Source organism: Dinoponera quadriceps, unplaced genomic scaffold (genome assembly GCF_001313825.1).
Source record: "Dinoponera quadriceps isolate SergipeBrazil2010 unplaced genomic scaffold, ASM131382v1 scaffold8292, whole genome shotgun sequence".
Taxonomy (NCBI): domain Eukaryota; kingdom Metazoa; phylum Arthropoda; class Insecta; order Hymenoptera; family Formicidae; genus Dinoponera; species Dinoponera quadriceps.
In genome coordinates, this window is record NW_014562263.1 from 7,135 (window position 1) to 21,022 (window position 13,888).

General features: G+C 39.6%; 1 protein-coding gene across 1 annotated transcript; it reads left to right on the forward strand.

Moving 5' to 3' along the window:
• The first annotated feature begins 976 nt into the window (after positions 1-976).
• On the forward strand, positions 977-6,178 carry LOC106751088 (synaptic vesicle glycoprotein 2B-like). The gene is made up of 7 exons (XM_014631867.1): positions 977-2,009; positions 2,104-2,225; positions 2,718-2,959; positions 3,104-3,285; positions 3,535-3,830; positions 4,289-4,576; positions 4,983-6,178. Exons 1-7 carry the CDS (start codon positions 1,816-1,818, stop codon positions 5,027-5,029), a joined length of 1,371 nt encoding a protein of 456 aa, XP_014487353.1. The 5' UTR covers positions 977-1,815; the 3' UTR covers positions 5,030-6,178.
• Positions 6,179-13,888: the final 7,710 nt, after the last annotated feature.

Here is a 13,888-nt window from a genome sequence, read left to right on the forward strand (position 1 = left end):
GTCGACCTGAGCGTGGCTCGTCTTCAAGGTTAAACTGTCCGCGGCGAAATTTCGCAAACCATTTTTCCACAGTTCGTTTAGCTGGTGCTTGATCTTGATAAACCTCTTGAATGTTTTTTACGGCTGCTGCAACGTTTATTCCTTTCCGAAACTCGTAAAGCATAACATAAATGCACCTTTTCGAGATTCATTTTGAAAGTAATCTTTCTCGAAGCAGTTCGTATCTACACAAATTCTTTTGTTTGAAATGAACGCTGCACACGTCACCTTTCCAACGATATGTCTTACGGAGATGGCGGTATTAATGACAAAACTTTACGCCGCTTCTAACGCCATCTATTGCACCTCCGCACGAACTTTTGCACTCACCCAATATATATAAATAAAACGACTAGAACAGAAAGAAATGGGAAGAATAAAAGAACGGGACAATGGTGAGCATGCCTATGCAGCAAATCGTAATTAATTATCATATGATAATTATTCATAATTAGCTTGATTTGACTTCCGAGTTAGCGTCTGAAATGTTCGCAAAACATCCGAAATAAATCCATGAAGCACGTCGCGCTAATTTGAAAGGCAAATGAAACATTTATTTAATCACATCGCGAGAGCTTTAAATATTGCAATATAATTATTCATAATTATATGATAATTTTTAAATCATTAATTATAAATCGAGTACCACGAAAGAACACAGAATAAGCAACAAGGACCTCGATAAATTACCTTCGCTCATTTTCGTCTGCAGGTACCGGAAAATATCAGTATACGTTCCTGCTGATATGCGGCATGCTGTTCACTTGTGTCGGCCTGCAATACGGGATAAACGCGTACATCCTGCCGTCGGCCGAATGTGATTTTAACATGAGATCGGAGGAAAAGGGTTTACTGAACGTCGCGTTTCTCGGAGGTGAGTCGTACGAGATCTACGTATTTTATGATATTTTATTAATTTCAATTTACATTTGCGCATTCTCACGTTTTCGGTAGGAAACATATGACTTAAAAGTGTTTTACAGACAGCCACTCTGAAAAGTAATTAGCTCGCGGAAGCTTGATTTATCCTCTTATTCTCTTATACCTTTTATCTCGCTCGTGATAACGTCCGTCGTTATTCTAACGATGAATTATGCGCTGTTCGTCACAAAGTGCGTAAGATTTCGTCCGACGGGCTATTCGCACGTGGTGACTCACGCTACGTACTCGCAATTAAATTTCACCGGTCATCGAAATGATTTACAATTAAATCAAGTAATAGTTCACGAGCAATCCCAAATCTGTCGAGCGTCATGTGATCACGCGTCGATCCGATCTTCGCACGACAGAGAAATATAACTATAAATATATACAACGAATATGCAACGCGATACATAATAAGATGCAAATCGATGATCTCTCTTTGAATTACAGACAAGATCGGATCGATAACGTCGCAAATAATGTACAAATATTATGTACGAATAATATGTGATATGTAGATATAACATACACACACACACACACATACACACAGCACTCTGGAAAAAAATAGTCAACATCCATATTTTCGGGTTTCAAGTATAGAGATTTTAAACTTTCTAAACATTTCAAAATGACATGTTTCGTGTCGTTTAAGTATATCGATTAACGTTTTAATTTTAAAGAGATTTAGACAATGAAATCTAGATATTAAGACAATGAAATTTAGAGTTGAGCTAAAAAATCTGAAGCAAATCTTGAATTCTTCAGATTTTACTAGAGAAAAAAATGATTTTTCTTAATTAAACATTAAATGGACGTAAGCCATTTTCTTCCAAAGTAAAGAATTAACTAATGACTGATTATATCCGTGATCCCTTCACAGGCTGCGTATTTAGCGCTTTGTTCTGGGGAATCTTCGCGGGTGTTTACGGACGAAGAAATATCATCTTACTGACTCTCTTCATTGACAGTATACTCACAATAATCGCAAGTTTCTTGCAAAACTACAATCTATTCCTGATATTTCGTATCATGAGCGGATTCATGTAAGCACGCAACGATCAATAAGAACGATTATGACACTGTTTCGATCTTCAATTTCAATGGCATTATCATCTTTTCTTTTCTTTTCTTTTGTAGAATGGGCGCACCTGGTACGCTGATATACACGTACTTCAGTGAGTTTCACGAAGACAAGTATCAAACAAAGAGCGTCTGCTTCCTAGGCTTCTTCTGGCCTCTCGCTTGGTTAATATTACCCGGTAAAGATCTTCTCCTTTTGATTTTCAATAGAGAAAAGAGAGAGATAATACATGGATATATTACTTAATGGATAAATACCTGCGCTTTCATAGGAAAATTGTCAATGTCCGCTTTGATCGGCTTCCACTTACAAAAATTAGAAGAATCTCTAAACATTATTAATATAAGCATAATTATTTCAATTAATCGACATTTTAGTCACCGAAAAATTTCCTGTTGACATAATTGAATTATTGGACTGTGTATTATTATACATATATATTGCGACAACGCGTAAAGAAATGTTAATATTGATTAATTAAGAAATATTATTTAATTAAGAAATATAAAGTAATTATGAAATATTAATTATATTTAATCTACGATTGTTGACTCATCAGACTTTAGAAGATTTGTCCCGTCAGCATAATTAAATGATTGGACTATACACTTTTATATTACGACAACGTATAGGGGAATATTAATTAATTTAAGACCATTGATCCATTTAGGTCTGGCGTGGATCTTCATACCGTTGCCGATCAACTTCGAGTTCTACGGCATTCATTATAATTCTTGGAGGATGTTCCTCGCCTTCATCAGTGTGCCTACTTTCATTATAGCCATGATAATCTTCCTCAAGTATCCCGAGAGCCCGAAATTCCTGGTGTCGCAGGGCGAGACTGAAGAGGCTCTCGCGATTCTACGGAAGATCTACGCGGTCAACACCGGACGCGACGAATGCGAGTATCCGGTGAGTGAATCTTGCTCAAAAATTCGAAAGTGCGAATGATGCAATGTGGATCTCTTTCGATATGATTTCTTTCGTCGATCCACACTATATCGTGGTCACATTCAATTATTTTGCTTCGATTAACACGGGACACGTCTTCGTTAGGTGAAGCAATTACTCTCCGACGTCGTGTTAAATGTGAAAAAAAAGGAGACATCGTCGTCCTCTTTCAAGACTTTGGCGGACCTGGTGAAGAATATCTGGTGGCAATTGCGTACCATCGTATCACCACCGTACTTGAAATACGCCATCATTCTGTGGACAATCTACACCTCGAATATGTTCGGGTGAGTTCCTCTCGACTTGAGAACGAATCACCTCTCAATTTCTACTCGAAGAAAAAGAATTCAGTGTCATGCGATATTTTTGGGGAAATATATTTTCCTGCTTTTATAAATTGTAAATCGATTAAACACGCAATATAGTATTTTAACACCGAGATTGATTTTGTCATTTTGCTTAAAATTTTAACGCAAAAAGGATACTTATGTCTTAACATTAGCGCAAGGTAATCGAATCTATATTCTCCACCGCAGATACTACGGTTTTGGTCTTTGGATACCAGAACTGTTCAATCGCTTCGAGAACTATCAACAATTGCATCCGAACGCGTCGGCGACGGTCTGTGAGCTGATTCGCGACATATCCCAGTCGCTGAATATAACTATTGCGGATGAACCGTTCCTCCCGTTGGACGGAGTCGCCAAGGAGTGTAAACCGAATATAGACGAGCGAGTCTTCATCAACGCATTGACGATCAATGCCGTTTCTTTACCGGGGAACCTCATCTCCGGGTTCCTGGCGAATAAAGTCGACCGCCGAACGATACCGAGTGAGTACCATTGCTAATGTTTAATAACGCGCTTTTGGTGGCAGCATGTGCTAAATAATATTATATATTTTTAATATATATCACTTGTATATGTCACACATATATAGTGATATAAATTAACTAAATTATTATGAATATTTATTTATTTATTTATAAAACAGGAATATAGCAATAATTTAAATTCTTAAATTTGTCTGAAACTATTTTTATTTACTTTGTGTCGTTTAAGAGTTATTTAAGTTATTTCTTTTAATTTTAAATAATTGACTTTGATTTATAAATTAAAGTAATAGAAAAACAATAACAATACTTCTATTTATAATAATACACTTGTAGAATAGAATTATTTACACACTCAATTATTGGAAGATTCTCTCTCTCTCTCTCTCTCTCTCTCTCTCCTTTTTTCGATTTACTCTACTGACCAAAATATTAATAGAACGACGTTCTTTTTTCAGTGATCGCGATGTTTCTGGCCGGCATAGCCGCTTTTGGTGTCTACTTCGTAAGTTCCTCGCTACAAGTCCTCGTGGTGATGTGTGTCTTTTCACTGATGGTGACCATGTCCAATTTCGCGATGGCCGGTGTGGCGGTCAACACGTTCCCTACACATGTGGCCGCTGCCGCTGTATCCATGATGGTTTGCTTAGGAAGGACCGGTGCGGTAGTCAGCAATCTGGTGTTCGCCTTGTTGCTAGACTTCAGCTGCGAAGTGCCAATATTCTTGCTAGCTAGTATCGTCATGTGTAAGTACACGGTCGTGGGTACAAAGTTCAGCTCCAGGACGATTAGTAGTGCCATGTTTTTGATCTTGTCGCTGGTTTTAAAAAACTCGCTGATATATCTAAATTCATGAAGACGCGACACTTTCGAATATCGCTTAAAGGATAGTAAAAAGTTGCATGATAAAATGTATATAATATAAAAATATAAAAAATAAATATATAAAACAATATAACAAAGTATGCGTATATATAATATAAATATATATAATACTTGTATATAAAAGTGTGCCTGTGCAACATTTTGTACGATCGGCGAGAAGTTTCTGGAGCAATGCAACTTCCAATATTTAATATAGAATTAAAGCTAAAAATTCATGTATATATATATACACGGAGTATTTAAATAAATAATTGGTTATTTTTTCAGTTGGTGGGCTGCTATCATTCCTAATACCGAGCAAAGAGAAGAAGTGAGACGCCGACGCACCAAGAGGAGACACAGACGACTCATTGTATCTAAGAGACACAAAGTGTGTCAAATGAAGCGCTTCGTATCATTCATTTCTGTGTGATTTCTACAGAGTAAATGACGATGTTTATCGATCTGTAAATAATAACTATAAACATCGATCATCGATTTTATTGCTCAATGTTGTTTTTGCATGAAACTTCATCTCGATCGTCATTAAACGACGTCATTAAACGAGGATCGTCGCAGTGACTATACCGGAGCTTTAAAGATTGCAATTTCATTTCTCGATAAATCTCGTGACGTATCCCTCTCCAATAGAAGAATTTGTTCCTTAATCATTCTCAGCAGATACATTTTCTTATTGGATGTATCGCCAAACTTATCGAGGAAAAGTGTTGCGACTTTCAATCAACCGACTGTGTGTAACACTATGATAGTTCATTATTTATCGACCGAATCGCACACCGCCTCTAGTAAATATAACTACTTGTCATCATAGATATTTATTAATTTGTAACGTGTCACCACACACGTAGGAGCGTTTCATTGCACGCGATGAACGGCGAGAGACATGCGATCCGTCTTCGTCGACATCGTCATCGTCACGCGAATGTTACAAATAAAACGTATGACAAAACAGAGAAGACGCATTAATTGCTACGGTCTCTTGCGTGGAAAGACGGAAAAAAGAGTATAAGAAAGCCTCGAAGGTGTGATAAACGACCCGGGAAACCGCAGCAGCGTCGGCGGCGAATGAACTACGTAGCGAACCGTGTCGCTAACCATCTCTCTCTCTCTCTCTCTCTCTCTTTTTCAACGGGCGGAAAATACTCGTTGCCGTCTCCTGAGACGTATTTAACCGTCATACATTCTGACGAGCGTTCCGCAGGAATCTTCGGGATTTAATCACCCGATGTTTACGGCGTACCTACCGTAAAGCGTGTGTTAAAGCGTTCGTATCCTTTTTCTTTCCTTCCTCATCTCTCATATATATCCCGATATTCTCCTCCTTCTCCTAAACCATACACGACCACATTCAGAAACTGAAAATCTGCCATTATCGCGTTGTCGACGGATCTTGTCAGATAATAACTCTTTTAAAAAGTACGCTATTGATTGTGTCTCTCTCTCTCTCTCTCTCTCTCTCTCTCAGAATATACTCGACCGGAATAAATCCACCTGTTCGGGAGTTTTTATATCCAACCAAGTTATTTGCCGAGCAATATCTGGCATAATTATGTTATATGGTGTAACAATGATACGAAGATGCGTATTAGAACAAGAGGAAAGTAGAGTGCGAGGCGAGACTCGCACGTGAGGACTTGGTGTTCGTGATTGGTGGTGGACGATCATTGACAACACCACGGGGTACAAATTTGCAATTTCATATATTTTTTTTCTTCTCGTAAAAATGAGTGGAGAGGATTTCCTTGATCTTCGATACACGGTCGTCACTTAAAGCGTGTTACTTCGTTCAGAATTGAATACAATGATATTGAAAATAATATTGTGAGTTCTCGGGAGGTACCTAATAATATCGTTATTTCTCGTTACGCTATCGCACTTATACTCGATATCTGTTTTTTTTTTATTATCATCATCATCATCATCATCATCATTATTATTATTATTACTTTATTATTATTATTATTAGTTACTAATCATTCGTTATTATTATTATTATCATCGCCGACGACGTAAATATATATAATATATATAAATAAATATATATATATATATTTATTTATTTATTTATATATATATATTTATATTTATATACATAATTATATGTATAATATATGCGATGCGCACGCGTGCACACGTTGCGTACACACCTTATTTTATATACAGTATATACAGCCGTAGTCGTTTCGTTTCTTCTCGGTTCTTCGTTGTGTCGTTGCACTCCCATCTCGTATCTCGACACTTAACATGCTTATCATATGTACATATATGTATGTACCTTGTTGCGTGTTTTATTGCGCGTGATTCGAAAATGAGTTGTGGCGCCCGATCGAAGGCTCTTTGATCCGTGAACGTCGGTGAACGTGAATGTGAAAAGAACAAACAATAACATCTCCGAGTCGCTCGTTGTCACTCCGCGCGAGTCGGAAATCGCACGGTCCCAGCAACGGTACGCATCGTCCTTTCACTGCGTCGACGAATTTCGAAACTGCCGTTGAAGAAAAAAGAGAAGAGAACTGCGAAAATCATCAGCAAGAAGCCTCGAAGGCAAAATAAAATCGAAGCATAACTGTTCCAGCGATATAAAACGAAGTATATCTGTCCCAGCTTCATAAGCTTGTGAGTGAAACACTCACTCTTGCAATTTAGAGTAGCAATATCGTCATTATCGCTTCGAATAAAAATACCGCCACTTTTTACTTGTTTCGAGTGAGATTCCATTCTAAAAATTAAGAGAGTAAACAAATTAAAATTGGTATTTTTCGGCAATATTATATTATCATTCTACACATTAGCGGGTCATTGGAGATCAGCTAGAAGACGTATTAAGTATCAATGACTCTCGTGGAATTCCTTCCCGATCCGATGCAAGTGACTAAAAAAGGATGCAAGATCGCAAAGGTGCATTCATTCTTTTTCAGGTCGAGTCGTCTCGAGCCTCGAAATTCGTCGACGAGATACCGCAATACCGATTTCCGGCGACACGTCGCTCAATCGTAACATTCGACGATGTACCACAAGATGGTTGTCGAATCATTAATAATACACTGAGAAAAGATATCGACAAAATAAAAAAAAATATCTATTCGGTGGTACCAATATCATATTTACTTAAATCTAAATTCTTTTATTTAAATAGAATAAACAATTGCTTTCATGAAAAGCTACATATTTAAGAACATGTATATTTTCTCATTTGAAAAAGTTCTTCTCAGTGTAAAAACATGTACATATTTTTATATTTATTATATTTATATTTTATATTAATATAATATGTTATTAGTATGTCCGCCGGATAAATATTTTTTATTTCTTAGATATTTTTTTCCTCTCCGACGGTAAAGAACGGCATGTTTTTCTCTCTTTTCTTTTTTTTTTTTTTAATCAAATTCCGCGTGATCGTAACTTGAGAGTGCGTAATCGGAGAAAAAACCGACCGTGGAAACGTCTGAATCATCCGTATTAGAGCGCATCACTCACTCACTCTCACTCACTCACTCTCTCTCTCTCTCTCTACTCTCCGACTATTCGAACATCCGAAAAGCGCAGTATCCCTCGTGTGGTGTGTAAGGCACTAGTTGTTTATTCGTTACATCCTAAACGGGTGTAAAGGTGTACCCACGACGGAAGGACGCGGAACACGGCAGGAAATTTGCGGCAATTCGCGACTATCGCGTCTAAATTAGTCTCTCGAAAGAAAGTTTTTCTTTTTTTATTCTTTTCTGATTTTTCTTTTTCCTTATCAAAGTTCAGCCCATCCGGTGTGTACATCAACGATTTTTCAAATCGCACGACAATAACCAAGAACAGAAGAGAGAGGATCAAATACGAATTCGGTAAGAGGAGGAAAGACACGTACGAGCAGAGGGGCTTTCGATGTTTCCATGTTTTTTTTTCTTCTTTTCGTTTCCGAGAACGAGCAATAATAACGTCAGGGATGCCGATGTGAAGCGCTTAGGTTACTTATCAACAACAGTAGTTTACCGACACGCGTGATAACACCGCTAGTCGTAACTCGCTCTAAAAACACTAATCTAATGTAACAGTGAACGGCTATAAAGGCACTATGTTTCACAGACGTAGAGTCCTTATAGGGAAATTAGCTGCCTTCACTCGTTCCTTCGCGCGATTTTAGTCGGCAATTAAAAAAAGAAAAACACTCGTGTCTCGAATGCCAGACCGACGAACTCACCTCTCTCATATATCGCGTATCTTTTTTCCCTTCCTTTCTACTTCGAAATGATCATCTATTCAATCCGAGCGCTGCGGAGAATTCAAGCGAAACAATTCGTCATTCGCACGATGATTCTAACAAGTAGATTTCCATTGAACGCGGCGTTCGATTTATCAAATAAGTGAGATTCGACTCGAAGGCATCTAATCTCGCTAACGAGGAACTTTCGTATTGCATGTCTATGGTTTAAGGATTAAACCCAGCCCACAAACACGTGGAGTGGTCGGCCGATGGTTAAAGAGTGACGTTAGAAAACGGCTCTAATTGTCGTTCGGTCGTTAATATTAGCGTTATTATTCCCGATTATTACTTACTGAATAATGGCACGTCACGTCGCGTCGCGTCGCTCGAGAGAAACGACAACGTGGCCGGCTTTATTGGCGAAAGTAATCGTCACGCGCTCTCCGGGCAGATCCCGAGAACGGTTGGAGGAAATAAACGGTGAGAAAATAAATTATTCCATCGCGGGAAAAGCTCAGTCTTGCTTGACGCGCGCGTCGAGTAAACGACAGTCATCATTCTATTTTGCTGGCGCGATAATGAGTGTTCTTTATTGTGAGATAACCGAGGAGAGCGAATGTTAATCCGAAGCGCGACTTCGGGATTTGGATTTTTTTCCATGTCGGGATGTTGATTGCGAACGAATGACCCGTGAATGACAAAAATAAAAGACGAAATAGGAAAGACGCGCGATTATCAGCTCGTTCGCTCGACTCGACGGTCGAGAATTCGCGCGATCGACGCGAATGAAATTCGAGAGAGAAAGAAACGGGAAAGGCGGTCGTAAAGGCGCGAGGGAAAAAAGTAAGAAAAGAAGAGGACGAGACGAAAGAAGGGAATCTCATGCATCGTGCCGGTGAATGTCTGCGTTTTGGTTTCGTAATTTAAAAACGTCCCATGTAATTTATGAATATACACAATATTTATATTTTCGATCTTTCTTCCATCGTTGAGCAATCTCTCTCTCTCTTTCTCTCTCTCTCTCTCTCTCTCTCTCTCTCTCATCGCGAAAACGTACGTTACACATCATTGTCTGCATATGAGAGCACGCTTGAATGAAAATTAACGTAGGCTTTCGTTCTCAACAACTTCACGACGCTATGAAACTTCGATGAAAGTCATCCGCAGCGATCACTTCGCACTTCGCATACTATGCGCGTATAAATGTCATTATAAATAATATTTTGTATTTACGATCGCTCGAAAGAAACGAAAGGCAGAGCAATGTGTAGAATGCCAACGGGATTAACGACGTTATGAGAGACGTGGCCAATGTATACAATACATGCAGTATGAACAATGTATATATACAAGATATACCTGAACTTCACCGACAAACAGGATAGATTCTACGTAAAAAAAAAAATAAGTAAAAGTTTAGTAAATATATGTCTTCAAACGCTTGGTTTCTGAGACATAGTTGCCGCAATCTCCGTTAGAAAAGATATATTTTATTCATTAAATCGTGTTTTACAAATAAATAACCAGACGCATACGGTTGTAAAAATTGTTCAACATGTCTATCTCCCTTATCAATGCACAATTAACATATATGAAGTAAAAACGCGCGCACACGTTCGAACATTGCTTCATTATTTCTAACGCTATCGCATGCCCATTGGATTCTTGGAAGCAGTCCGTCTAGCTCATTCACAAAAATATCAAAATTGATAAGCACTATCTTCAAAAACAGGTAAAAAAAAGTATTATATTAGCATTCTTAACCCGCTTATCGTAACATTTTCTTTCATCGTAGTCATCTTCTGAAGGCTATATTTCGAAAACCAAGCTTTTACGGACATATGTTCACTAAGAAACCACTTTACTTATTTTTCAACATAGAATTTGCCCTATAAATTTGTCGATACAGTTCACAGATACTGCACCCTCTATATGCACAAACATGCCATAAAAACCATCGAAATCCGTCGAATGAAAAAGAAAAAAAAAGAAAGAACGATGTTCCGCAGATCTTCGACTCGCAAGGAGACCAAACGTCGAAAAGTGAAGAATCCGCGAGACGAACAGTGACAACAAACTGCACCGTACTCGCTCTCTTTCGTCTTTTTCTCTCCAATGATCGCGAAAAGGATGAGTTTATTATTGCAAGTTCGCCACCGACTTGTTGCGTTTCATTCGTACACCTCCGCCTCTCCTCGAAAAGTTTCGCGCTTTCCCTCGAATTTTCACATCGCCCGATAGCTGTACGCGTATTCCCAAGAGATAGAGGAGAAAAGTTACGCACTCCCATTTAGACACACCAGAGTCCGCATTGCGCGGAGAGAAGGAGCTCGCTCTCTTGTGGCGGTATTTACGTCGCAGGACGGTCCTGCTATTAATTTTAGTGCGCCTTCACGAGCGCTTTTTTGTCCCTAACGCGCGGCGACGCGCTCTCTCTCTCTCTCTCTCTCTCTCTCTCAACGCGGCTGAAAGGGCGATGCGGCGAGCACAAAGAGGCGCGCGAGTGCTCGCTCGCGCGAATCGGTACGTTCGGTCGCGGAAAGTAGTCGGGTGCTGTAATTTATGCCTCGACGACGTTGAGCGCTCTAAACACGCGAAGATCGCGAGATCGTTCTCGCCGATTTTCACCGATCGTTGGGATCATTCCGACGAATGTCGGCATCTTGAGATAGCAACGCGGGATAACTCGACAGATAACTTGTTTTCCGATCGGATTCCATCGCGAACCTCACCCCGGCTTGGCGTCTCGTAAATTGTAAGCCAGCTTGTGTGTATATGTAACAACGTTTTAAAACACATACCAAAGACGAGCGCGCGCGCGATGCACGAGTACACGCTCGGCGTTTAATTGCGACGAAAGGGGCGGATCTCTCGACCTCCACAACAACGTGTACGAAGGCAGTGAAAAGGGGACTACGCAAAAGCAACAACGGAGTCGTCCAAAGTGAACAATCTGTCGGCGGAATTCCTTATCATCGTTACCATTATTTTCGCCGATGATCTAATCCGACTCTCGTGTTTTCTCTCTCTCTCTCTCTCTCTCTCTCTCTCTCACGCAATATATACAACTAGCTACCTATGAACATTTTGTATACACGTCTCTGTATACATATTAATATATTCTCAAGCGGCGTATACGCATCACAATATATATCATTCGCAATCTCCTCGCAAGATCATCCGTTCGATCGTTATTACAAAGTAACTGCCACTTTTACACCACGATAAAAGCGGTTGTACGAAAGTAAACTAATGGTCGAAAAACCTACGGGTCAATCAGTCGATTGTATGTCTATACGTGTACGTGTAACGTGTCTATGTAGATTTGTATGCATGTATGTTCATATGTATATATGTATGTATGTGTGTATGCGCGTATGTATGCGTGTATGGCGTGAACGAATACGTATGACTGGTACATATTACATCGTTATGTACTTAAATGTTCTGAACACTGTACGCTCTTTCCATCTTTCAAGTTAAATCTATATACCTACAAAGTATGTAAAAAAAAAGGGGAGATTGGGAAGGGGGGACGCTCGCGTACGTGACTCATGTACAATTGTCGCGCGGAAAATTTCTGCACATCGGGAAATCCAAAGGCAAGCATACGGCTGTAAATACATACTATGTATGTATGTGCACGCAGAAAATATGTATATGTACGCATCGAGCGACATTCTAAGAGAAAGGAAAAGAAACGAGAACCATTCTTTTTTTTCTATTTCCCACCGACGACTAGCACGGATATAAGGCCGAGAACAAACAATCTTTGCGAAATAAACGTATACATCATGTCGCCTGGTTCCGATGTGCGGCATTTTCACTGTCGAATTATCACGAGCTTTCGAGTCCGAATTTATATACACACGCGAACGTGTCTTACTTTGTTGCTTTCTCTCTCTCTCTCTCTCTCTCTCTCTCTCTCTCTCTCTCTCTCTCTCTCTCGTCTCGCTTGCTTCGCAACGCGTTTTCCGTAAAAAAAGGAAGAAAAAAAGACCTGCGTTAAACTCTTATCACAGTATCGTATATTACTGTAGTACAAAGCTCCGGAGGCATTTTTTCGTGCGAAACGAGCTTGGCACGTGGCGCATGTTTACCCGAGGTACGTTGCACCACGGAGGGAAGCTGGGAAGGCACAGTGTATGTACATATACTCTACGTTATGTACAGCACCGAACGACGACCGGAGATAACACCCCAGGACTCGTGGCACGTTTCGCTTCTGTAGCGCTGATCAATCGTGTGACTGCTATCGATTTCAGTACTGTCGCGTCTCTCGTAACGTAAGACTTACGATAGAACTTATGCTACTGGAGCGGCTTCTAATGCAATTCTTTTCTACGAGTGATCTTACGCGGGCGTAAATAAAAATGCGTCTCTCATCGTTGATCATCGTATTCCTATAAATAAAAAAAATCCTTGTGTTCCTTCAATGTTTTCTTACGCTTTTACAATACAATGAGATATTCTAATTTTCCAAGCTGTAAGAATTCGTCACACACACGAGAATGAAGCCGGTACTACTGCTTGTAAACGCTGTACAAATAATTGCTCTTCTCTCTCTCTTTCTCTCTCTCTCTCTCTCTCTCGCCAGTAATACAAGTTTTATGAAAACGAACGACGACGAGTGCGCGTGAAAAAAACTTTGAACAATCATCGGCGAGTTTCGCCAAAAATTATTTCGATACAGTCGAACGTTCCGCTAAAGTCAATGATAATTTCTACGTAATGCAATTAATCGCGTCAATTAGCTGTGAGCGATCTTTCGAATTTTCGATTATTAAATGCCGAATGTAAGTCCACTATTCTCTGTTTACCCTTCCGTATGACTGACGAAACGAAAGAAGGCTGCGAGGAACGCGCGTCTCGCTCGTTCTCTTCGATCATCCGGAAAAATTCTCTCCGAGGAACGATCGTGACATTTTGAAACTCTCTCTCTCTCTCTCTCTCTCTCTCTCTCTCTCTCTCTCTCTCTCTC

Excerpts from the sequence above, each read along its gene's own strand:
- LOC106751088 (XM_014631867.1), top strand. The coding sequence starts at position 1,816 with ATGACTGATTATATCCGTGATCCCTTCACAGGCTGCGTATTTAGCGCT. Across the intron at positions 2,960-3,103 it reads GCGACGAATGCGAGTATCCG|GTGAAGCAATTACTCTCCGA; the intron begins GTGAGTGAATCT and ends CGTCTTCGTTAG. Across the intron at positions 4,577-4,982 it reads GCTAGCTAGTATCGTCATGT|TTGGTGGGCTGCTATCATTC; the intron begins GTAAGTACACGG and ends TTATTTTTTCAG.